A 26,565-nucleotide genomic window follows, 5' to 3' on the forward strand; every position below is an offset into this window, starting at 1 on the left:
CCTGAACCAGTATGCCAAACTGGCTGTCACTGGAGAATTAACAAGACTTAGACTATTGGTTTAGAATAGGCAACCTGCAGATCTATTTAGCAGTCTGTCAAAGTCCGCTTACTCTATTTTTGAAACTTTTTGTTCTCTGCAGAAAGAGAGGGATGTATGTGTGTGTGTGTGTATGTGTGTTGTGTGCACACTTGTACATTTCTTTTGTAGGGATTGTGAGAATTTGTGTGAATTTGATAAAGAGAAGTGGACTTACCTTTTTAACTATATGAGGTTAAAGATAGAAGAAGGAAATAATTTTATTTATCACTCTAGGAGCTCATAATTGGAATGTGGCTGAATAAAGCTGGAAGCTCACTTGTCTGGAAGCACAAAGGGCATTTGACATATACTTAAGAAAAGCAATGAGGCTAAGCTTTTCAATTACAACCCTCAAACCCAGCAAATAAAAATTAAAGTTAAAGACCAGTGAATTACTAGAGCAATCAGAGCAGAAAGCGCTGGCTTTTTGCCTCGTGATAAGTGGCTTAACCACATTTGACTGACTGTGTTCCTTTTACCTTGATGAGCTAATTTATCCGTTTGATTGTACAGTCTGAATAGAGTTCCTCTGCCTTTGCAGGACCCCAGCATTGTTTCCTCATTGGCTGGACAGGCTCAGAAGCCATTCCTCCCACCAATGAGGTGCTCAAGGGAGTTTCCTGTGTTTCAGGATTCAAGGGCAGATATCATCCAATGACATTCTCTTGCAATGGAAGCTATGTGGTGGGAGACCCTTGGCTTGCAGCTGTTGGCAGGTAAGAATCCCCTCCCTTAGACATCCATAGCTCTAAAAAGGATAAAAAGGCATTAAGAGCATTCAACACTGATACTATGAGATACTTGTTATCAATGAGAGGAATATCTCAAATAAGATACTTCCAATAGAGTGAAAGAAAGGTAGTCAGTGGCTGGGGCATGGTAGGCTTCCCCATAGTCTCCCTTTAAAATTTGTAAGTCTTTCTCTGGTAGTATACAAGCAAGCCCTTAATATAAAAATGTGTGAGAAAGAGCATTTGAAGCAACAGCAGCCCCTTGGATTTGAAGTATGACCATGTGCATTGAGCAAACCTCCTCTGATGGATCTTGTCCTCTCCTCCAGTCTATACAGGTCTTTGCCATGCTCTCACAGTGACCCAGAAGGAACGCTTCAAAACCATCCAAACAGGGACCCAGACAAGTGTCACCTGCGAATATGATGATAGCAACTACAAGAGTGTCTTTTGGTATCGCCAGGAGAGCAACGATGGAGAGAAGGCGCTGCAGCTTCTTGGCTACTCCATATCAGGAAGTGACCCGAGGATGGAAAACAAGGAATACCAAATAACTAGAAAAGCAGTGACTCATTCTTCCCTTATCATCCCTCCAGAGGAGGCTTCAAAGCCTGCAGTATATTTCTGTGCAGTCCGTGACACACAGTGAGAGCTCCGGGTCTCCCAGCTGCACACAAACTGCCTAGCGCTGTTTCATTACCTGTCTGTGTCATACAGATTGCTGCCCTGGCTGTTCACACAGACCAACCTCACCCATCCACACAGGAATGAACGCAGCAGTGGTTGCCTCTGAAGGATGGTTTTACTCATCGCTTTCTGTGGTCCTATTTTCAGTTGGTGGATGTTTCAGCTTTGGGAAATGAGCCATTTATTTATTTTTAATTTGCAAAATGTCAGTACTGCCCCAGTCCCAAGACGCTGGGCAGATTACGAAGATAAAAGAGGGTACAAGAATGTATCTAAAGCTACTTATAACCAGACTGGGGCCATTGGTAGTTTCCCACAATTCCAAGCTGGAATGAGAGTTTTCCAAGTCAGAGCCTTAGAAATGAGTTATGGTCTTGCAAAAGATATATTCTGTGAGTTGGCCAGAAAAACACAGATCTCTAATAGCTATGCCACACCAAAGCAGGGGCTCTGTATTGTCTGTCATTCAAAGACTCTAATGCTAAGCATTTGAATTCCCTTCTCTGCCTTAAGAAAGCGTGATGGCAATGTTCAGAATAGCCTGATTAGGGTTGGGACCATTGTCAGCATTTAGGTGGCATTGCTTGGACTTCCTTCAAGCCACTCATTCTTCTGTTTCACCATCACACCTCCAAGCAAGCAAAGGATATGCATAGTGAAGGGCATAGCGGCGATACATCTTCTCCTGATGAGGCCCAAGAGCACATGGCATTTCTGTCAGGGAAAAGGTCAGTTTGCTCCTGGAGCATTGGTGTATGCCTTTGCTCACTGTTCCCTGTCTGCCTCAAGTAATCATTGAAAAGCTTTCTGTCTTTTTGGAGTGAATAAGGGTGGGGATTGCCTATCCTTGATTCTCCGTCCTTGGCAATTTCCAATCTCAAATCATGAGACTCTTAGTTCAAACCATTGCTTCCCAAGTATACATTAGATGGATTCACCCTAAGCTGTTTTTTTTGGGGGGGGGGGTGCCTTGACTCCTGGTGACTATCTGAACTAGTCCCTGCAGTTTTCTTGGCAAGGTTTTTTGGAAGTGGTTTGCCATTGCCTGCTTCCTAGGGCTGAGAGAGAATGACTGGCCCAAGGTCACCCAGCTGGCTTTGTGTCTAAGGCGGGGCTAGAACTCACAGTCTCCTGGATTCTAGCCTGATGCCTTAACTACTACACCAAACTGGCTCCCACTGTAAGCTTAGTTACTTTTTTTTTTTTTTTAACAACTCAGTATGTTGTGTGAACCCAGCCAGTGCACTGAGTTTATGGTTCAGTTCTTGTGTATATTCAGCCTTTGGGGTGAATTCAAGAAACAAAGGTTAAAACTAATCACATATGGCATTCTCTGTAAATGTAGCCAGTATTAACATACACCCCATAATGATCAAAGTCAGTAACAATTGAAACAGTGTCAGCTGATGCTGATCAGCCTGGTGGCCTAGAGGACAGAGCCATGCTCTAAGAGTTGGAAGCAGGGGTTGCAGTAGGCAGAGCCAACCAGCTCTAGGTAGGATGCCATCTTCCCTTTGGAAAATCCTAAATACATTTAAGCAAAATGCATTAGAGCTCCATGTTATCTAAGATCATGTCTCCACTAGTGACTGATAGCATCTAGAGTCATTCAACCATACATAGTTGTGCCAAAATAACAGTAACAATGCTATGAAGCCACTACTGGATAAGTCACTAGTGGAGAAATTGTCAATATGATTGAGAAATAGTGTCAAAACATCCAAAACATTCTGAAAATAAAATCTGAATTAAAACCACAAATAGTTTTATTAGGTGTGATCTCTGAAAACATAAACGAAAAGCATCATAATTTATTAAGATATATGCTGACAGTAGCAAGAATCAATTTGGCACAACTTTGGAAAAGAGAAACCTTGCCATCAATACAGGACTGAGAGACTAAAATTGAAGAATAGGTGGCAGTGGCAAAACTGACGGTATACATTCACAGCAGAAATTCAGGCAAGAATGGTTTCCTTATAAACACATCACACAGCAAGGCAAGCTAAGACACTTATATATATTTTTTAAAAGAAACTGTTTTAAATAAGAACAACATTAATTAATTAATTAAAATGATCCAAACAGTAAATGAGTAATAATGTCCAAAATAAGTGTGTGTGTGTGTGTGTGTATTTAAAAAAAAAACCCAGGTAGTAATTAATGGTTGGGGAAAAAATGTCTCTATGTTGTTGGAGATGCAGTGAACCTATGCTTTATTTAAATATACTGTTCCATTTCGATGAGAAGTAATTGCAGGTATTACCTCAACTTGAGATTTATCTGAGTCACATATAAGGTGACTTTTGGACAGAGAAAATGAATGCATAATCAAAAGATTTATTGTTCAACATTGGAAACACAAATATGCGGCTGCAAGTATTTAGCAGTTTACAGAATTAGTTATTTTAGATCCATCATGGATGACTGTAATGAATCATGGCTTCAATTTATTGATAGGTGTATGTTTACAAATATACATTTTGTACGTTTTTGTTTCCTTTTTAAAGTTTTTTTCTTCTTTTATAATGTTGTGTATTCTTTTTCTTCATTTTTTAAAAAATTTAGTTAATAAAAAATAAAAAAGAGGAATAGTGCCTTATGGAGAGTGGTCTGGAAGTGTGAAGATGATGGGACTTGCTGCGATGGCCAAATTGACTTCTTTGATTAGAGAAAAGACAATAACTACGTTTATTGCTGCCTGGAAACCCCTTATGGATTTTTTGCATAAAACAGAAAAAAATGAACTTTTGATTTATGGTTTTGATGATAAGATAGGATAGATTATAGAAAGGAGAGAGCCATGATGTAACTTATAAGTTATAATTATATTTATAACTGCTGTAAAGAAGAAGATTGGAAGTCACTTCTTTGTATCTTTCCTTTCCTTTCTATTTTTCTTGTACTTTTTCTTTCTTTCTTGCACTTTCAGCTTCTTCTTTGATTTCTTTTTCTTTTTTTCTTCCTTACTTTATATTAATTTGTATTAGTTCTACCTTCATTTTTAAGACTTTTAAGAGAGTGGTCTGGAAGCACTGAGTGCTTTCATTCTGAGTTCAACACTGAAAGAAGTCAGTTAAAACAGAGGTAGGTAAACTTTGGGTGGCCTGAGACCACATATACCAATTTTTGGAGAGGTGAAAACCGCAGGGTTTGGATTTATTTATTTATTTGATTCAATCTATACAGATATCTATTTCAAACAAGTGTCCCAGGACATGATGGTGCAAAGTGGGTGGATCACAATATTTCCTTCCTTGTTGTGGTAAATTACACATAAGTAGTTGGTAATTTGCTGATTCTGATCTGGAAATAACCAGATTTCTGGAATTACACAATATGAAGGATCTTTACAGGACTCTGTTATGTGTGTCATGCCAACCTAGATGAAAATTAGGTTTTTTTGTTTGTTGAGTTTTCTTTTCTTTCTTTCTTTCTTTCTTTCTTTCTTTCTTTCTTTCTTTCTTTCTTTCTTTCTTTCTTTCTTTCTTTCTTTCTTTCTTTCTTGCCTATTGACTAATACTAGTAGTGGTGGAGGAGTGGGGTTATCCCCTAAGCCAGTGTTGTCCAAACTTGGCCACTTTAAGATGAGTGGACTTCAACTCCCAGAATTCCCCAGTCAGCCATGCTGTCTGGGGAATTCTGGGAGTTGAAATCCACTCATCTTAAAGTGGCCAAGTTTGGACAACACTGCCCTAAGCTGTCAACTGAGCAACACAAACAGCATTAAAACCTAGCACAGAGGTGTCCAGTAGAAGCCACAATGATGTGCATTGTGACATCATCATGTAAATGAAGATAATTACATCATTTACATGATGATGTCATGACATTTGTAATATCACTTGCCCCCTCCTAATGTCCATACCAAACTGTAAATGGAGGCAAGAATGCTGTTGGATCTCTAACTGTGAGCAAAGATCTGTACCTTAAGAATCAGTCCTTAGGTTCCTTTCTGTCAATGCCCAAATCGCATTATTGTAAAAGTAAACTGAGACAGCATCTATGATATCCAGAATGCAACAGAGAAGGGAAGACATGGCAACAGGCAGCTGTCCGAGTAACAGTCTTCTGCATGGAGGAAAATAACATTGGGAGAAGTATGTTTTCTTTCACTCCTTTGGAATGACTTTGGAAACATTTAATCTATCCTCCTTATTGCACGATGAACAATGGTATTCCCAACTGACTGATTATCATAAATGTACTGGTGTGTGGGAGCAATTATTTCCTGATTTCCTGATTTCCTGTCTTCCTGCTTCACTGCCTGCCTGTATCGAAACTTATTTGGAGCATGCAAACTCAGCATGCACGCACAATAGGTTTTTAGAGCCCAAAATGGGATACAAAGATAATAGTGTGGCTACGACATTGGTGCACTAACTATGCAAACAGATAGACAATGTGGTCCTTAGTGTGAATAATATGCAGGGGAAGTGATGGCCTGAGAGCTTTAGGTGGCTGTATGGCCCTCTAGAAAAATTGCCTTGTATCTGACTTTTTTACAGTCAAACTCTACTTAAAGCTGGGATACACAACGCTTTATTATATTTGGCCTGGGCACAGCCTTACTCCATCCTGAGCTCCTCCTCTTTGCTGCTACCCTACAAATTCTGTACCTCTGCTACACTTAAATTATTTTGTGGAAGTGTCTCATATGGATGCTATGTTGCATTGGCTTTAGAAAGGATATTTAGAAGCAAGTTAGAAGGGTGAAAATCTCACCCTTCCAATTTGCTTCTAAATGTCTTTCTGAAGCCAGTGCAACATAGCTTCCATATGATGCACTGGCACAAAATAATTCTCATGTTCACATCGTGGGTCGAATTGATAGAATATGACTAAGATTCCAGAACTAGGTTGCAAAAGTCCCAAATAACCACTAGAGGGCAGCAGAAATTAGATGTTATCCATTTCTTCACTGCATCTGCTGGTCATTTAGATTTTTGCAGCCCAGTTCAGATAGCCCAAGTCATGGCCTTATGAGTTAGGCTCATACTGTTTTCTTCAGTGTGAAAAGCAGTAGAGTACCCGAGGAGGAAAAGCAAAAGGCTGGGCTCATACAATAAACTAAGCTGTAAAGTACTTTGCTTCATTTTGGCTGAATGGGTTGTGTGAATCCCACCTCAGTGGTTTGTAAACCATGGTTTAAAACTCAGCATATTATGTGACCCCAGCTAATCGTGATTCATTCAGGAAAGCAAGGTTCAGCGTACTACGGCTTAGTCTATTGTGTGAACTAAGCGAATTAAAGATGAAAATAGAGCCTAATTAATTTTGGTAAGGGGGAATTCAAGACAATGGTCAACTTGTATCTTCCTCATGTGTCTCCTCAGTCTAGTCTAGTGAAACAAATGAGGGCATGACATCATCCTATACCCATTTTTTCCCCACTGCTGCTTCCATTCATTGGTTTGCAAAAGGCTAGCAGGGAAAGGATGATCACAGTGATGTTATTATGTCATCTGTTCCTTTGCCTAAAAAGAGAGATGGCCTCAGGGGGGAGATCTAACCAAGCTTTCAGATGACTAAGAAAAGGAAATTCTGCTCTTGGTATCTCAGTAAGATTTTCTTTAACATCATCAGAAGTACAGAGATGAATGCTCAGCTAGCAAGATGGGTAGCTGTTTTTCTTTGCATTGCAGGTAGGTTTTGTTACATTTCTCTTGTATTGATTCCAAGGTAGAAGGATTAGGGCTAAGGACTAACTAGCAGAGTGGAAAAATGAAGTTCCTAGGGTAGCTATCTCTTGTATAAGACACTCAGATTCAGCAGGAAACAAAATGGTCTAACAGTTATCTCCCTGATGCTTTGACCTGATGGTATAACCAGAACATTGCATTGATTTTCTTTAGGTTGGGGCATAGGGATTTCCACCTCCTTAACATTAAGCACAAAATACAGTAGTTTAATGTAAAAAGATAGGGGCCCCAATCCATTCTTAATTTCGCATAATAGAAAGGACATTCAGAAAAGAAACATAGGCAGGTTTACATAGGAGAAAGCTGTGTTCAAATCACTGGGATGTATTAAATACAGGTGCAAGTAGGCTTCAGTATGCATCCCTAGTTTATATCCAATCCCATCAAAGAAAATGAAACAAATTATATTCCTGAATTAGCTAACTTTTAATAAATTAATCCAAGAGTTAAAGCTAGCTGCCCTATTTTCCCTGCTATATGGAACTAGATGCCAAAGATCCACATAACTGAAATTAAAAAATGTGGATCGGCTGTTGTATAGCCTGCTAATTCCATTACAGATTACAGATTCTCATCTGAAAAATGATTTTTTTCTTTCTTCCAGACCACACCTTATTTTTTCTCATATGGTATATTCTTTTCCAGGAGGTTCAGATGCAGATATCACCCAACCACGGATCATGGTGTTGGAGGAAGGTCAGGATGCTAGGATGGAATGCACGCAAAACAATGGGCATTACAGCATGTTTTGGTTTCAGCAGCATAAACAGCAGCAGGATCTCCACCTCCTGTATAATTTCTATAACGGTAACATCCAACAGAAGGACTCATCTTTGCACCGTCTAAATGCTGATCAGCCCGAGAAGGGTCGCTCTTATCTGAGTATATCAGGTGTGAAACCAGAGGATTCAGCAGTGTACTTCTGTGCAAGCAGTGAAGCCACAGCACTTCAAAGTACTGTCTTCTTCCTTTAAAAATCTTCTCCATTTTTCTTTGTCTGTGAACTTCTTGCAGTTACAAAGAAACCTTGGGCTCCTCAGCCAGACTCAGCTACCTAATGATATCAACTAAACTGATAAACTGAACTCAAGCAATTTGAAGGCTGGATGGTCACATGCATGATTTTAAGGGACTGGAGATCCTATAATGGATAGGAGGTCATTGCTTATGTAGCCAAATGGAATTGTGTTACAAACTGAGGAAAAGCAAAGTGAGTTTGGAGATATATCATAAGAGCAACTGGGAATATATCTTCAAAAGGGCGCTCCTTTGAAGATTGCTAAGAAATTTCCTTCTTCCCTGAGATAGTTAAGGGCAGTAAAAGACAAGGTAGCTGCAAGTTAAGTAGGGTATCAGATCTTGGAAGCAGAAATCCAGACAATCACTAGATGGCAGCAAAGAGAAAGTGAAGCTAACTCTTTGCTGCCATCTTGTGGTCTTGTTTTAAATTCTGTATCTCTAAAGCAGAAATCATTTATGTTATATATATGTTCATGCAGTATTGTAGTTAAACAAAGATGCCATTGTTTCTAAACAGCTAGTCCTCGGATTAAACCGAAGCAGACTATAATAATTCTTCCCACCACAAGATACCACAGCAAAAGAATGTACAAGAAAGGAAATAAAACCAGGATGAGAATGGTTAAGGGTCTCATTTTGGGGGTGAAGCCACCTATCACCAGCTTACAAGAAATTATGCTACTTCTGACCAAATAAATTCAGTTTTGCCATACTGCCTTCTCATAACCTTTGGAAAAATCTCAATCTCAACTGATACTGTGTATCAACTGTATATGTGTCCTACATTTTTTCTTCCTAAATGTAATACCTTATATGCCTTCCTGTTCAAGGGCATCTTATTTCTCTCAGCCCAATCTTCCAATCTGTCCAGATTAGACTGCAATTTCATTCTGTCATCCTGGTGTTGGCCAGACCTCCCAATTTTGTGACATCTACAAACCAGATAAGCAGACCATCAGTCCCATCATCCAGGTCATTCATAAAAATGTTGAATAATAATGGCCGGAAGACTGATGATCCCCACTAGTTACTGCTCTCTAATGTAATGTAGAGCCATTAGTGCTGATTATTTGTGTGCAATTAAGCCAGCCTGTTGTGTGCAATTAAGCCAACCTTATTATAGTGCCATCCAAACCATACTTCAACAGTTTATCAATGAGAATGTCATGTGGAACATTATGGTTGTGGAAAGTTCACTGTAAAATCGGAGACCCCATGTGACAGGTGAAGAGTGACAGGATTCTCTCTGGGGTCCAAAGCCCATTCGGTCACAGATCCAGGTTTGAGATGGGTACTCAGTTTATGTTGTTTCAGCTGAAAAGGGGGCAAGGAGGGAAAGTGGAAATTGAGAATGTAGCGCCTCGACCCAACTGTTTTGCCCTGCACACCGTCACTGACTGTAGTGTCTGACCTTCAGATTGTGCCTCTTGGGAGTGATTCATGCATCTCAGCGTGTCAAGCTGCTAAACCTCCAGTTAAGCCCTGTCTGAGGGAAGGAGGACATTTTGGTCACAGAGAGAGGGATTCCAGTTTGGTCTCCAATAATGTTTCATTCATATTGTCATACAGTATAGTCATCCACCTAAATGCATGGGGGGAAAAAAACAATATAACCCTCAAGGATCAAAGGTAAGTTTTAGCAAGTTTGTGGCTGTCTATCTCTTGGAAGTTGGTAAGTCTTTATATTTTTATAGGTTGTAATTCTAGGAGAAATATTATTAAATTAAGTGGGATTCACATCTGAGTAGACACATGTATATTGTACTGCTAAATGGTCTAAGCTGAAAGATATTTTACAGGCTGCTTCCAATGAACATTTCTGCCCTTCCCAGGCTTCTCAAATGCCAAAATCAGCCAATCATGGAGTCTGGTGGTAGTTGCCAGGCTGGAGTGCAAGAAAACAAATGGGCCTAATATCATGGCCTGGTAGCAGCAGCACGAAGGGCAGGGTCTGCAGCTCCTCTATTACTTTCCTTATGAAAAACTAAGCCTAGAGAAGAAGCCTCCTTGATTCAAAGCTGAGAAGCCACAGAGTGGGTTCTGCAACTTGGTTATCCCCGCCCCTCCCCCCCCAGAGCAAGAGGATACAGCGGTGTATTTTGTGCAAGCAGTGAAAGTGTAGCCCCGCAACGTAACTTCATCTTTTGACAAAAACACTCCACGGCATTTCTGTCTCAGGCCTGGGTAGCAAGTGAGAATGATAAGCATTTCTAAATCCTGTGATTCTGTTATGAACCTATGGAAAGGCAAGTCAATATTGTAAAAATGCTGTTACATCTCCAGAAAGCACAATAAAAGAACTCTAAACCATGGTGTTCCTGGAACCTTCAACACTCAGAGGGGACTATCAGGAGCCCAAGAACTGGATAGTACATCTGTGCAGAAGTTGCACCCATTTCCATGACTCTCCTACTCAGTAAAAATCTAATACCATCCTGGGTGCAGCTGGCTTTATTATGGAAGCAGCAGAAGCCACTTCAAGCCACTAGTACCACCCTGTAGGAAGTGGTCCTTTGTATTGTTTTTGGCTAAGACATCTCCCCTACAGTCTGCATGGAAACAGTGTGCTTTGGAATCCTCTGCAGAGACGTGGTGCAGATTAGAAGAGTTACAAAATAATTTCCAGGGCAGGGAGGTTTGCTGTCCACAACTGCAAATATGTACTTTCAGTTCTTGAAAATAGCACAGGCTTATCGCTCTTAAATTTATGCCAAGATCCTGGGAAGAGAAAAGCTGACACAACCACGGGATTTGGCAAGATAAAGCCTGCAGGCAGGTATTTAGAACAGAAGCCTTATCAGCCAATTCTTCTCATAGGTCACCAAATGACCACTGGGAGAAATACCGTGAAGTTTCTCATGATCTTCTCTTGCCTGGGTGCAGCTCATGGGTCTTCTTATGCTGCTTACTCTTGTTCTCTTTCTCAGTTCTTCATTGCTCTATTCCAGTCATTTATTAGGGAGAACTGACACCATCCAACCAAATGTTTTGCATGCTGTGGGTAATTGCAAACGTCAGCTTGGATGGCCACCACTTGATTTCAAGGAACTGGTGACATTTTCTCACTGGGCCAGTAGCCCTCTCACATCATGACAAGAAATGTTTCTGAGATCTAAGGTTCTTTAACAAGAGACATCCACAGCTTGAACTAAGGATTTCGTGTTGCAAAGTATCTACTTTATCTTGAACTGCCATCTCAGAGATTTGTCTTTGGATTTGTAGTATTCCCATCTATTTGAAAAGCAGAAATTCCTGCTGTTGAACAAGGAAAACAGTTTTTCATATTATTTTCCTTCTGATAGTCCACAGAAATAATTCAGAGCCTACCTCCCACTTCCATCATCCTGGTGGCCTCTTTTAGCCATGCTGGCTGGGAATTCTGGCTGTTGCTTAATGTATCTCAGCTAAGCTTAGCTACCCTCAACCAGCTAAGTGAGGGTAGTTCTAATACAACCATTGATTGCTCTTTTGCTGTTTGCACATTTGCACTCTGAGTCTTAGATTGCTTTTCAGAGTTCTAGTCAATTTATGTTGAGTATCCTTATTACTATGTTTTAATGGAAGAAATGCTTTAAGTTTTCCGTAAAAATCCTTTACTCTAACAAGAGTAAATAGGGAAGACATGAACTCAGACTGTGCTCAATCCCACACTGATTGCATAGTTGGGCAAGACATACTTCAGCCCAACCACCCTTTAATAGGATTGTAGTTTGAGGTCAAGCACAATAAGAATATACAGTACACACTGAACTGTGCAATAGATAATATGCTTCTCCAGTTGAAATCAACATATCCAATACACTCTTTCCAGGAAAAACTACTGGGGTTTCCGCACTTTCGTCAGATGAGGGCTGTTGAGACTCAGAGATTCTGCTTTTCAGTGATGACACTGGTGATTTGGAACATACTTTTCCTAGACTAGCTCCTCTTTGGTAGCCTTCTACAAACTAGTTAAATGGGAGTTCTAGAGAATGTTTTGGTATTGACTGGATGGTGATAACTGTAATTGTTTTGGTAGTTTTTTTTTTTTTTGCTTAGTTTAATGTTTTTATTCATTGACAAGGACATTTTAATTATCATTGTGTATGATTTTTTGTCATTGTTACTGCTGGGAGACCTTGGAAATTATGGTGGCCAAACCAAACCAAACCAAACCAAACCAAACCAAACCAAACCAAACCAAGCAATAAATAAATGCTTTACTAAACTCACCATTTTTATTTTATTTATTTTTTGAGAGGCAGTTGATACTTTTTCTTGTTTTGAATTTTGGGTTATGGCAAGCTACTAACACTTGTATTTAGAATTTCCCTCCAGTAGCTAAACTCACTTTTTCAAGAGAGCCACGGTACCTGTGAAAATGCTGATAGTCCCGCTTAGTTTCCATTTGTAAATTTACATAATTCACAACATATATAGTGCAATGAAACAGGGGCAAAACAAATCAGAATGTATTTTTGGATATGATGCAATTATCAGTTTACTTCAGCTTTTGAGTCAAGAGATCGTAACAATACATTTACTAATATGAAATACATTATTTTATCTCTGAAAATGTGTGCTGCTACCTTTGAACTTTTAAAATATATCAGAAGAGTAACTATTCTACTCAAGCATTGGAAATGTTATCTATCACTTAACTAACTTTCTTGAGATATCTGCCTTCTTTCAAATCAGTAATTTAGGATTATTGAGTTGAAAGACAAACATATAGTTTTAGAGTAAACAGCAGCAATAAAAAATTCTTATCACAGAGGACATTACGACTACTGTACATTTATTAAGCATGTGTATGCACTTCATTAAAGATGAGCTAAAGATGGAATCATATGTGGCCCATTCAGATCATCTGTTTTCAGACTAAAACACTGACTATGAATAGGCATTTAATGCGTTATGCTGCCCATCGTTTTCTTACACTGTCAAGTGGCAGCTTATCCACTGTTGGCAGTAGCAATGTGTTAGTCTACCATTGTTTTCACAATTACCGACCACAAGCCTGGAGAAGTGCTGAATTGGTGTGTGCAGACGCTGAACCTCCCAAAAGGATTCTGGTTAACTTCCCAAGCTAGCGCTCTTCAGATGTGCTGGACTATAACTTCCATCATTCTCAGTCTACGTGATCGTTGGAGAAGTCATCCACTGCCAGTGATTTACTGTGTATGGATTAATCATACAAGATGATTACAAGATTAACATTTATATTAATTAATGACAAACCATTAGTGCTTTGTGGACCTGCTTGGGGTGTTAACCTGTTACAGATCTATCAGGCACTATAACAGAACATCCTTCGTAATAGTATGAGGAGACATTCCTTTACATGACTAAAAAGAGGGCTTACAGGATATAAGTAACTGCATTACGACCCATACAGGCTGTATTATCAATATTCTAGAGTTTTACAAGAGTTCTACCATGCATGTGTTCATACATATACCTGTACAGGAGAAAAAAAGTTACAGTCCAGATACAGGTTCCCCAGCGTGTGTTGCAGGACCTTGAGAGGTTATGCATGCCAAAGTTGCTTGCTACATCAAGAATCTCTGGGAAAGAAACATCTGGAACTGACAGAGGCAGGAGATGGCATCTTTTAGGTTATATATAAGCTAATGTGAACATTCATGACCCATATCTGGAAATGTTCTGTCACATCAAGGCCAGGTCAAGATAGGTGACTCTTAATTATAGTAATGGCAAGAAAAGGCCTTGCTGTTGCTTCAAGCAAAAGGGTTAAAAAAGGACATTTTTTTACCCTTAATGGAGAAAAGAAATCCTCTTCTGCTGCCTCTGATTTTTTAAGTCTAATGGTCTATATCATCACACTGGCGTATGAAGTTACTTTGCATTTTTAGGAATTCTGTTTTTATTTTAATTTCATTTAAAACCCACTAATTTAACATGAGAAATCACGATGGCCAACAATTTTAAGAAGATTTTTAACTACATTTGAAGTAAGAAACATTTGATTTTGTTGAATGGTTGAGCAACAGGGATGTCAGTAATGTGTTGAAGGATGATAAAGAAATTGCAAATAAATTCCACCAGTCCTTTCACTCTGCCTGAATTATTGTTTTCAGAGCAACCCAAAGAACTGAGTAATCAGAAGAGGCAAGAAATGAAGTTATAGTGTTCAATAACAAATTTAACAAATTGCCAAGTCTTTACAGAGTTTTCTTAAATAACTCAAATGTAAAATTTCTACTGTTCTAACAAAAATATACAACTGCTTTCTAAAATCAACGTCTGTACTAGAGAGCTAAGTAGTAGCAATATTAACCCCAATGTATAAAAGCAATTGAGAGAGGATACAAGAAGGGGCGAAGTGTGTTTCTGTTTTGAGTTGGCAGCAGCTATGTAGCCAAGGTAGGGAGGGTTGTATTGTCGAAGGCTTTCACGGCCGGCATACGATGGCTGGTGTGGGTCTTCCGGGCTGTGTGGCCGTGTTCTGGAAGTTTTGTTTCCTAACGTTTCGCCAGCATCTGTGACCGGCATCTTCAGAGGGCAGGAGCACAGACAGGACACCAAAACAAGCAGCCACTCGTTAGCCCAAACCCCCCCACCCCCCAACCTCCCCTAACCCCCCCAATCCCCCCCCCCATTCAGATCTCAATAAATACCCACAAAAGGGTCACATCACCCTGGGCACAGAGAGAACTGCTCCTGTCTGTGCTCCTGCACTCTGAAGATGCCGGTCACAGGTGCTGGCGAAACGTTAGGAAACAAAACTTCCAGAACACGGCCACACAGCCCGGAAGACCCACACCAGCCATCGTGGGGAGGGTTGTTAATGGCTTTCAGAGCCTCGTTGCTGCAGATAACTGGTTGTGAGACTCTGGGGTTGAAGTTAGGCTTCTTGCATCTGAAGATAACCATTTAGCAGCCTTGTTTAGCTTGACCCCGTCCCTATTAGGGAGGAATGAGTCATGGGAATATCTTCAGGCTGTTGTGAAGTTACTAAAGTTGCTTAGATCCACTCAAACTCCAACTGGCTGAGTTTATGTGAGTTGATTGAGCCTTATTTATTTATTAAATTTCTCACCCACCCATCTCCCCCCAATGGGGGAACTCTGGGCGTCTCACAACAAGCATTAAAAACATAAATAAATATATATACATACATAAAACATCAATTAAAAGCATTAGTAAAAAAGGGGAAGGATTACTAAAAAGGGGAGAAGACTCTCTTATCCTATTATGTGGGAGGTGTTTGATACTGAGGAAGTGGACAGGATCCTTGGGATGGTTAATCTGGCCACCTGTCAAATGGACCTTAGAAACCTGGATCTTTCCACAGGTGCTGGATTGGGAATATGTGCCTTATGGGAATTTTATTAAGGTGACGATTATTCTAGTCCCCAGGTATTGCCTTCTGTTTTATATTCTATTGGATTTGTTTTGAATTGGATGCTGCCCAGAATTGTTTTTAGTTAGTTGTGAGAAACAATCAAATTAATAAGAAATACAGTCTAATTAGTTTATTTTTGGTTCTGTTCATGGGATAAGTGGGCAGGTGCTCATATGGAGTGATAGTTATGAAAACAACAAGAAACAGAGATTCCACTAAATGAATGGATCTGTTTTGGGATTGGTGGCTTGAAAATAAAATTGCCAACATCATAATGCCTACACTGTAAATGCACTGTAAATCTACATTGCCACATAAATAATATACTCTGTTTATCTCCTACGCTGCACCTCAAAAAGAATATTTTACAGTTGGAAAAGACAAAGAAAAATGGGTATTGGGTAGCTCCTTTATGAAGAAAGACTGCATCCTTATGAGTTTTTTTAAAAAACTTGGAAATAAGGTGGGTTATAAGTGGCATGAATATTGAAAAATAAGGTATGACATGACTATTGAAAATAAAAAACCCAAATTCTTCTCACACCAACTTAGAACTCAGGGTCATCACCTAAAACTAAATCCAAGGAAATGCAGACTCAAAATAAATAAAAAGAAGAATTTTTGTACATAGCACATTAAGCTATTGGATTGGGTGGCACCAAATGAAATGATGGACCTCCAACTTATCTAGGTTTCAAAAAGAGATTCAAAAGATGTAGGCTAACAATTGTAGTAGCTGTAGTACCTGTCCCCACACCTTCTGGCCACAATCAGACAACAGTCTACCACCATTCAAGCAAGCGTAAGAAAGATGTTCTCTTCAAATCCGCTGGATCAACACCAAGAGATTTGGTACTGACGGGAGGCACGCCCAGGGAGGTCTTGGATGGGACCAGCATGATAGCAGATTCCTGCACTTGAGCTTTCAGGGATTTTAGAAGAATACATGGATTTAATTTCACTCCATTTCACATTTTTCTGTAAAGCTCTGATTGGGTACTTTACTTTGATGAAGTCTCATCATACAAAACACCCTGCAGTGCTACTTTCAGAAGCAATGACCACACACACTGTACCTCTTCGAGCCCTAAAGTTGTAAATCCAAACAAGAACACCAGGGCAGAAGTAGATTACTTCTAAGTACAGGCCAAGAAATATATCTATCTAGGTGAGACAGTATGCTGTAGCATCAGTCATCTGAGTACAGCATGGTGGTCTGTAGTGAGGAATGTTCACATGTGAGGTTTTAGATGAGAGGACTTTTCACATGAGTTCAAACCCTGATAGTGCAGGGTTTAAGCTCTCATGGAAATTTCTGTGTCTACAGCTGAAGACAATTCTGGTTGCAGACTGAATGGTGTGGATTGGACCGAGATCTCAGCGCAGGAGATGTTAAACTCTTGTCTTTCAACATTTGTCCCATGCTTGACAATACCTATAAGTTTTGTTACATCATGAATCCTACCAAGGCCTATTGAGAAGTCACAAACATTGATTTCACACGAATCATCTGTTCTTCCTTTATCAGATGGCATTATAAACCCCTGCTCTTTATGAGGAACTGACCGTAGTTTCATGGTGGTTCTTCCTGGATTTCTATTTACGCATATGACCTTTCCCTACTGGCATCCAAGCACATTATAATCATTCGCTGTCAATCTCTTTTTTTCTGCCATGTCTCCATGACGTCTTCATCAAACAGCTCTTGAGTTGGCTGGGGGAACTACATGGTAAAGCAAGAGAGCTGGGTTTCCTGTTTGACTGTGCAGTTTCCCCAGCCAGTTCAACAACTGTTCAGCGGATTTGTTCTGAGTATAGTTTTAGTAATCTTTCAAAGCTTGTTCTGCTGGCAATCCCATTTACTGTGCATCTTGCCTAGCCTGACCAATCCCAGGGAAGTGAGGCTGATGGGTTTGGAAAGAACCTACTTTCTTCTTGATTTGCCAACCAATTCCCCCAGTTTCAGCAGGTACTCCCTTCAGCATTGACATACCCAGCAAAGCAGATCAGCCACCTTTCAAAACTTATCACTTCCCCCAAATGCATCTGTACATCACTGTCCTGATTGTGGATAATTTCCAAATGGTTGGTGATGTTCCAAAGGCAATGGAGTGCATAGCAGCAAAATGAGATGGTTTAACCAAGCACAGGGCTGGTGCAACTTCCAAAAAATGTGCCAATTCAGAGATACGTATTCATGACTATTAGCATGGTGCATAAAGCACAAGACCAGCAGTCCCCAACCTTTTTGGCACCAGGGACCGGTTTCGTGGAAGAAAGTTTTTCCACAGACCGGTGGGGGGATGGTTTCGGGATGATTCAAGCACATTACATGATAGGGTTTTGATATGAGTCTGCAAGCAATTGATTTATTATGGTCTCTGTGCAGTCAAACCTCTCTGCTAATGATAATCTGTACTTGCAGCCGCTCCCCAGCGCTAGCATCACTGCCACCTCAGATCATCAGGCATTAGATTCTCATAAGGAGCACGCAACCTAGATCTCTCTCATGTGCAGTTCACAGTAGAGTTCGCGCTCCTATGAGAATCTAATGCCACCGCTGATCTGACAGGAGGCGGAGCTCAGGCAGTAATGCAAGCGATGGGGAGTGGCTGTAAATTCAGATGAAGCTTCACTCGCTTGCCCGCCACTCACCTCCTGCTGTGCGGCCCAGTTCCTAACAGGCCACGGACCGGTACTGGTCCATGGCCTGGGGGTTGGGGACCTGTGATGGAATGGAATTACGAAGGTCGAGCTCAGAGAGACAAACATTTTCTTAGCTCGCCAGAACTGCGTGGGAGGATCAAGAGGATGAGACTGACACCTCCCTGAGGAATTCACACTGTTGTGGCTGGAGAACTTTGGGAACTGGGGTTTGGGTCTGGGAAGACTGATGTCAGGCCTAGCCCAAGGAACTCCAAGAGACAATGCTAATTCAGTTCAGCTATATTTATTAGCTACAACCTCTAGCAAGAATCTTCCCAGACTAAAACCCCAGTTCCCAAAGTCCTCCAGCCACAACAGTGTGAATTCCTCAGGGAGGTGCCAGTCTCATCCTCTTGATCCTCCCACGCGGTTCTGGCGAGCTAAGAAAATGTTTGTCTCTCTGAGCTCAACCTTCGTAATTCCATCCCATCACAGGACCCCTGCACTAGACTATATTGTTTGAATGGAACTATAACACAAGACTTGTGCCATCTTTATAGTTACACAGGATTTCCTTCTGCTCAGTCTGCCTTATGTGCTACAGAGTGTGAAAAAATAACACCATATTTTGCAGCCTTTTCTCCTTCTGTTGCCAGCCTCAGGAAATTGAATCCCTAGAAAAAGAAGACAGCCACCAGCAAGGTGGATGGACTCAGTTATAGAAGCACCAGGTACACCACTGGAATATATGAAGGACCAGGTTGGAAGATCTGAAGAATCAGAATCAACTAGAGTTCTGCTCCATTGTTCGTTCTTTTTTTCTTCCCCTGCTATTCCCATCAAGAAGTGTGCCTATTATTAATTTTAATTAAATGTAAAATTGTGAATCAAACACTGTTTTAGTTGCATGTTGTCTATCCTAACACTTACCACAAGTAATAAAGACATCAAGGCATGTCACCGTAGAAGTAGCATCCTTGAATAAAGGGGGTTTCTTGTAGGACCCAAGTTCTTTGATGGAGTAACTAGCGGGAGTTAAGATACCAAAAGGTGACAATCATTGCGGTAAAAAAGAAAGTCCCTTGTCTTCACTACTCTGCAACCAATCCCTCAAACCTCAGACTACACCAGGTCTTCCAGCATCAGTGGATGCTGGAAGATGTGCTGCTGGCCATGTCCACCCTCTCTCCCAATGACTCCATCACAAGTGAGAGGAAGACCAGGAAGCTTTGGGGGCAAACAAGGTCCTTACCAGACCTATGGAAAGCCAGAATGCTCCTATGAGGCCTGGGTGGATTTTGTCTCTTTTTTAGGTAGCTGTCATGGTGCTGGTACTGATGGAGAAGACACTGCTGAGTCACTAACTGGACAATACTTTCACATCATGCAATCAAATCCAGGAATTTTCTGGGATGTGACTCAGAGTGGGATGACCTTCCCAAAACCAAGATGGACTGGGCAACCTGGGATAACTGTCAGTATGCTACCTAGATCAGGACCACAACTGTAGCAAACTGTTAATGGTGTCCACCACACTGCATTTAGTGGTAAACAAAAAAAGCTATGGTTCTTACCTATATCTCCAGGGTAACATGTAAACTGACATAAGTATGGGAAAATTTCTTGTGGTCTGTTGAATCTGGCCCAAGCTGAGAAAAGATCTGAGGCTCGGCAGCCATGTCTTTGCCATATGTCTCTGAAAGGCCTTCGATGTGGACAAGAGCTAACTGTGGCCAGCCTTTGCAAGCCAAAAAACCTTAGAACATTCATAACCATTCAAGTAGGTAGACAGAGGGCTCAAAGCAAGACTCAGCACACAGGCCAAATGGTGCATAAATACCTGCCAAATGCTTGCCTTTAGATTTAAGACACGTGGAATAATGCTATCACCTTTAACGCATCATGAAAACTTTTAATGCATGATTAATTGTGTAATTATGCTTATGCAAGACCCTGGGAAGTAGGAAGCTGGTGGCGCCTTGGGCTGAGCAGATAAGATCCCGGGAAGGAATATAAATAGGGAGAGATTCCTTCAGGAGATCCCATTCAAATTTTTTAAAACACCAACAGAAAGAATGAAAGTCCTGTGGATCTTTGCCTTCCTCGGAGCAGCACGTGAGTTTTAAAACAGATATTTGATTCTGCTACAGTCTCTGAAGTTGGAGCGTACAGTGGGAACAGCCATCTTTTTCTCTCCACTTTCCTCAGCAGGGGTACAAAATCAGTGGGTGCTTTTGGGCTCAAAAATTAATTGACTTTTTAATGGACATCTGGCTTTAAAGTATGCTGTCTTTCCCCATTAGATCTTTTAAATCAGAGGGTTACTCTATTTGCAGGCAGGTTCTGTTTTTCTTTCTAAATAGACACTCCAAGGGCAACCTGATGGATTCTTAGGATTTGACCATCTTAAACAGTTGAATGCCTAAGCTGGACCACTTTTTGCTCCATGGATAGTGTCTTTATAATACTTCTACTCTTCCCTCCCAACTTTTTAGAAATCTGCAATTTTCTTAGATGTACTAAGCCCCAATGAGTACAATGTTTGGCTGTAAGAAGAAGCACAAAGAAACCTCCCTCAGAACACAAGGCAGCCTTTGTGAGACTCCCGTGGATTAAATTAAGTTTAAATGAAATTCCTTGGATGTCTGACTTGAGAGGGAACCCTAGATTTGCTTTGTATTTGACTTAAGGCTAAATCTATTAACACTAAACACACACACACACACACACACACAAAACATATCTTCTTTCCTCTGAGAATTCACCTGAGAATAAATCAGGTTTACCATTTGATTTTGGTATTACTTTTTGGCAACAATCCTCATTGTTCCTTTTCTTCGGCTGTTTCCCTCAAAATACATAGAATACTAGCATATTAAGGAGATGGCTTGATGCTTAGAACTCTTCTTTCTGATATCTACTGTACATACAGTACCTGTATGTACTTATATGTGTATATGTGAATGTTCATTATTCATGTGTGTATAATTTTATTTATTTATGAAATGTCTAGACTGCCCCAATCTCTACAACTTGAAGGATCTTTCAGACATGTTACATATGCTTACATAAATCTACATGCATGCATACATCATCTGCACTTTGAGAAAGCATAAACCACAACTGATTGCCACCTTGTTGGGAACTTGGAAACATACATTAGGGATGTTGAAGGAATTTGGCCACTGGAAAATCCAGTATAAAGTAATCTCAGTTGAGGCGAACATATCTCAAATTAGGGAGGGTTAGTGGTTCTCCTCTATAAATTGCACCCATTTCTTCACGGCCAGAGCATGGTATCAAGAAGAGCATCTACTCCAGTTGGCTTGTTAGATGATCGTATTTATTCATTTTGATGTTCCTGCTCTTGCCAGTTGCTGCCCCCGTTGATGATGATGACAAGATTGTTGGAGGATATACATGCCAGAAAGATGCTGTCCCTTATCAGGTTTCACTGAATGCTGGTTACCATTTCTGTGGTGGTTCCCTCATCCATCCCCAATGGGTTGTTTCAGCTGCCCATTGTTATAAATCGTGAGTGAAGAGTATTTTTATGCTGATCTTAAAGCAATTCTGTTAAAAGCAGATCTCTAGACATGGAAGTTAAAATGCACCAATAATAAATCAATGTCATATTCATATAGGAAAATCTTGCATACTTGTGATTCTACTTTTATTTATTTCTAGTCTGGTGTTTTATTGTTAAAAAAAAATCCTAAAGCAGAAAATGTCTATGGATATCAAAATAATCTTGTAGGACTATAATTGTCCACTCCATAATATATATTATGATAGTGGTATGGAAATGTCTTAAATAAATAAATCACACTTCACTGGAAAAGCTACATAGAGTGCAACTCTAATGATAATGACAGGGTTCCTTACATCAAATATGTTCACTTGCTAAGCTAACTCATTACTTGAAAGTCACTCACAGCGTTCTTCAGAAAGAGCCTCTTAGGGTACTGATTCAAAGGGCATTTTTTTTCGTACCTGGATCATGAGAGTAGAGTCCTATTCAGGATCTCCAAGGTCAGGGAACTGATCCAGGGATGAAATGCAGCAAGCAGAAAATATCCTTTTGATTAGGAGAAGGCAAAAGGTCTGTCTCCAACAATTATAACAAGTCAGGCTAATGCAGACATTTCACACTATCTGCTAAAAATCAGGAATTGCCTTATGCTAGTTTTTTTTGTATCTTAAGAGGGCTTTGAAACTTCAGTATGCCTTGCAGCATAAAACTTGAACCTAACCCTAAAATGAAAGGGTTTGTACCTTGAGTCTCTTGCATGTTGTCTTATGAGAAAACACTACATTATGCTGGGGGCAAAATTGAACCCCTTACCTCCACCCAGTCACTAAGGATATGGGGATTAATAAAACTGTTATTTTATTATTGGGAGCCACCCAAAGTCATTGACAGTCGAGTGGCATACAAGTGTAATTAATTAAATTAATTAATAATGATTTACTGCCTGCTTTCCAGCTTTGCAATGGTTGGAGGCTTTGTATGCATATTCCACTAATTTATGCAAGAGTTATATGAAGTGTCTAAGCAGCTTTAAAAAACATCACTCTGCTTTTCTTTGATGTGCATTTTCTTGCAATGGGCTTTTTAAAATGTACATTCTTTTAAAATGTAACTCTCATTGTATGCAAATTTCAAGAGCATTGTTTCAGATGCTTTGTGGGGGTGAGCATAGAAGTTGATTAAGGAAAGCAAATATCAGACTTCCTTGGTGGATACCAGCATTTGTACTGTTGTGGAGATGGATGAAAGTAGATTCTCTAAATTCATGTTCAGCACTATTCAGGGTAGAATTGTTTTACACCTCTGCCTCTGTGAAATTTATGATATTAATCTTGAATACATGCAAAGTTCCCATTTTAGATCAGAGTCTCTACTAAAACTATGTTGGTTGATCTGATTACCTGTTCTTCAGCATCAGATATTCAAAACTTTTTTTTATTTAGCTTGAGATCAGACATTGCCTTGTACAACCAATATAATATTGCAACGTTAACTTTCAGCCGCATCGAAGTGAGACTTGGAGAGCACGATATTGAGCAAGTTGAGGGGGGCGAGCAGGCGATCAGAGCTGGAAAAATCATTGTCCATCCAAACTACGACTCTTGGCTCTTGGATAATGATATTATGCTCATCAAGCTGGCAACACCTGTTGTTATTAGTCCAAGTGTTTCGCCTATCCCTTTGAGTAATGGATGTCCAGCAGCTGGTACTAGTTGCCTGATCTCAGGATGGGGCAATACTCTCAGCAACGGTGGTGAGTATTAACAAGAATTGGCTAACTCACTCTGGTCCCATGGACATGATTGCTGCTACCTGCCTGTCAGCCCTGCAAGGAAACCTGGCTAAGAAACCAATGCCATGTAGGTCAGGACTGCTCTTTCGAACGGCCCCCGCCCTGCTGGTATTTCAAAGGGCCCTGAAGATGGGGCTGTTTGCCCAGGCCTTTGGTGAGGACAACTGATGCCTCTTTTTTTCCTTTTCCTTGTTCCCATCCAGGTTTGTTTTTTCTGCCATCTTTGTTTCTTTGCTTTGTGTTTCTTGCATTGTTGCTTGTTTTTAAATGTTTTTAATAGTTTGTATTATTAAAAACATGTAAATTCCGCCTTTCCTTTTACTGTGGAAGTTTTCAGACACTTTTGATATCTTGAGTGGGTCACTTCAGCTCAGATATCTATTCCATAAAATGATGTAGCTAGCTAGTTGCTTTTACTTGTCTAGAATTACAAGGTTGCTGCTGATCTTGTATTCAGAAAGAGTCTGGTAGCATTTTGTAAGACTAACACATGTAACATAATAAGGCATCTACTTTCATGAGCTGCTGCTCACTTCTTAACGTCCTTATTTTGTCCTTTCTCTTTCCATCTAGTAAACTACCCTGATCTTCTGCAGTGCCTGAATGCTCCAATCCTAAGTGATGAGGAATGCAACGCTGCTTACCCAGGAGACATTACTGAAAACATGGTCTGTGTTGGATACCTAGAGGGTGGCAAAGACTCTTGTCAGGTGAGGACACTTGCCTTCTCACCCTCTGGAACAAGAAACACGCAAAATTAACTTGTAATTAGCTATACTATTTAAATTATTCTTTTAACATGTGAACAAAAAATAGGTAAGCATTAGCCACAAGCAAAGAAATATTATGAAAGCAGAAATAAAACTAGACAGAAGAAAAAACAGGAAAGAAAAAAATGATTATTAAAATCAAATAGAAATGAAAAATGCTCAGTTTTTTAAACAGTAAGTTAAACCTTGACCACACAAAGTAATACTGATCAGATTTTCCACTATGTTGATGAAAAGCCTGTTCGTATGTAGAAAGTGAAGACCTCTTGAATCCATTTTTCAGTTCAGGGTGTAGCAAGGCCTTTCCTTTGGAGTAAGATAGTATTTTTAGTTGCAGACCACACACAGTAAATACTGAGTTCTTCAAATGTCAACAGATGTCCAGTTATGGGGATATAAGTTTAAAAAGGCATGTACGTCTTTAACCCTCATTTCTCCTCTAATCAACAATGTCATGGATATGAATCTAAATGGTGCAGTTGTAGAATAAACCCCAAACACGAATCAAAGCCCCTGCCTAGTAAACCCCCAAACAAATCTTTGGCTGAACTTAGAGCATCTTAAGAACATAGAACACAAAGTTAACTTTCTTTAAAATTGTAGCCCATTCCAACTCTTTCGTTAATCCACACTTCTTGCTGGTTTCCCATTTCTATCTCTGTATTCTTTTTCAATTATACAGGAAAAATTAACTCTAGATTATGGAACCTCCAAAACATTTTGCACTAACATGGACAATTTTGGAATTTGAAACACTGCTAATATGTTGGGCCCAAACTGTAACCTCCAAAGATATTTTAATTGAATATATTGTGACTCAGCAGTTTTAGTCAGTCCAAATTCCTTTTGCAACCCATTAAATGTTTTAAAAGATTAACAATAATCTGATCCAAAATACTAATACCATTACTTACCCAGGAATTCTGAAAGAAAGTCTCACTGGGAATTTTCAGGCTGGAATTATCCCCTGATGTTAAGTTTCTATCTCAGTGTCATCCTTACATGTGTTCTGCAGCCTTCTATGGAGGAAAAACAACTGACCTATGAGTAAAACAGAACCTGTTCCCTGACAGGTTTTCAAGCAGCTCAAATAATAACTTTCTTTTCCTATATTATCTAGAGACCTGTTCATTTGGCTGTCTGGTAAGAAAGAGGAGGAAATTCTGGTTCAGAAAACAATTCTCATTTAGAAAATTGATACATTTATACCATAACTTATGTGCATATATTTTGAGCCATATGATACAGGGATACACATGAAGAGACCAAGTAACATTATTCTTATTTTAACATTTTTGTTTATTTGTTTGTTTGGAAGGCTACTTGTTGTGGGACATTGTAGATAGAAGTGGTAGGAAGGGGAATCTGGCTGTCTTTCTTCTATTTTGATTTAAGCTGGAGAAATATTTGAAGGGTTACAAACATTGTAACCCTCTTGCTTTGAAGAAAGCCTCTATGAACTCCCAAACTTTTATGAAGCAATCTTGGAAGAATCTTGCTGGGACCTCAAAAATGATTTGGCCAACTATTCAACATGATCTCCTTACAATCTGAGGCTACTTTTTAATGTAGGCTTAAGGTATACAGTTATAAATTTTTATTTATAGCCAATTGGAATATTAAACCCTTCTTCTTTTGACCTTGTAGGGAGATTCTGGTGGCCCAGTGGTTTGTGATGGACTGCTCCAGGGCATTGTCTCCTGGGGAATAGGCTGTGCTCTGCCTGGCTATCCTGGAGTCTACACCAAAGTCTGCAAATACGTCAACTGGATCCATGAAACCATTGCTGCTAACTGAAACATCTGCTTTCCTCTTGTTCCAACCTTTTCATGTGATTCATCTTAATAAAATATGAAATAAATAGAAGCTGATTACCAAACACCCTGATTGACCGTTGTTTTTATTTTAATCATAGTCATATAGATTGAGCAGCATATTAAGCAGCAGACAGATACAAGAGAAACAATTAGGACTGCCTTTCTGCCAATTTAAGAGTAACCAATTGGAGAGACATAGTGGAATGTATAATCTTCAGTCTGGGCATAAGATTTGCATGAGATCCTTTGGATGGTAGGCCTGGGATGGGGATGATTCTGTCCTGGAGTGAGAGAATGGGGAAGATGCTTTTATCCCATGAGTGTAGGGATCCCACATCTGGAATGAGAATATAGAGGTGGGAGAGCCCTTGAAAGACTGAGCTCTAGTGGAAAGATGGTTCAGGGAGGAGAGATTACATTGGGTCCAAGTTGCAGAGAT

At 40.0% G+C, this 26,565-nt stretch overlaps 1 protein-coding gene across 1 annotated transcript; it reads left to right on the forward strand.

The window, feature by feature from the left end:
• Nucleotides 1-20,222: 20,222 nt before the first annotated feature.
• On the forward strand, nucleotides 20,223-26,188 carry LOC103060553 (serine protease 1-like). The gene is made up of 5 exons (XM_007434879.3): nucleotides 20,223-20,330; nucleotides 21,590-21,749; nucleotides 23,247-23,500; nucleotides 24,113-24,249; nucleotides 25,957-26,188. Exons 1-5 carry the CDS (start codon nucleotides 20,291-20,293, stop codon nucleotides 26,104-26,106), a joined length of 741 nt encoding a protein of 246 aa, XP_007434941.1. The 5' UTR covers nucleotides 20,223-20,290; the 3' UTR covers nucleotides 26,107-26,188.
• The last annotated feature ends 377 nt before the right edge of the window (nucleotides 26,189-26,565 follow it).

This window comes from Python bivittatus, unplaced genomic scaffold (genome assembly GCF_059951505.1).
Source record: "Python bivittatus isolate LINGU-HERP-01145 unplaced genomic scaffold, Pbiv_v1 ctg000270_np1212, whole genome shotgun sequence".
In the NCBI taxonomy this organism is placed as follows: Eukaryota; Metazoa; Chordata; class Lepidosauria; order Squamata; family Pythonidae; genus Python; species Python bivittatus.

Excerpts from the sequence above, each read along its gene's own strand:
- LOC103060553 (XM_007434879.3), top strand. The coding sequence starts at position 20,291 with ATGAAAGTCCTGTGGATCTTTGCCTTCCTCGGAGCAGCAC. Across the intron at positions 23,501-24,112 it reads CAATACTCTCAGCAACGGTG|TAAACTACCCTGATCTTCTG; the intron begins GTGAGTATTAAC and ends CTTTCCATCTAG. Across the intron at positions 24,250-25,956 it reads GTGGCAAAGACTCTTGTCAG|GGAGATTCTGGTGGCCCAGT; the intron begins GTGAGGACACTT and ends TTGACCTTGTAG.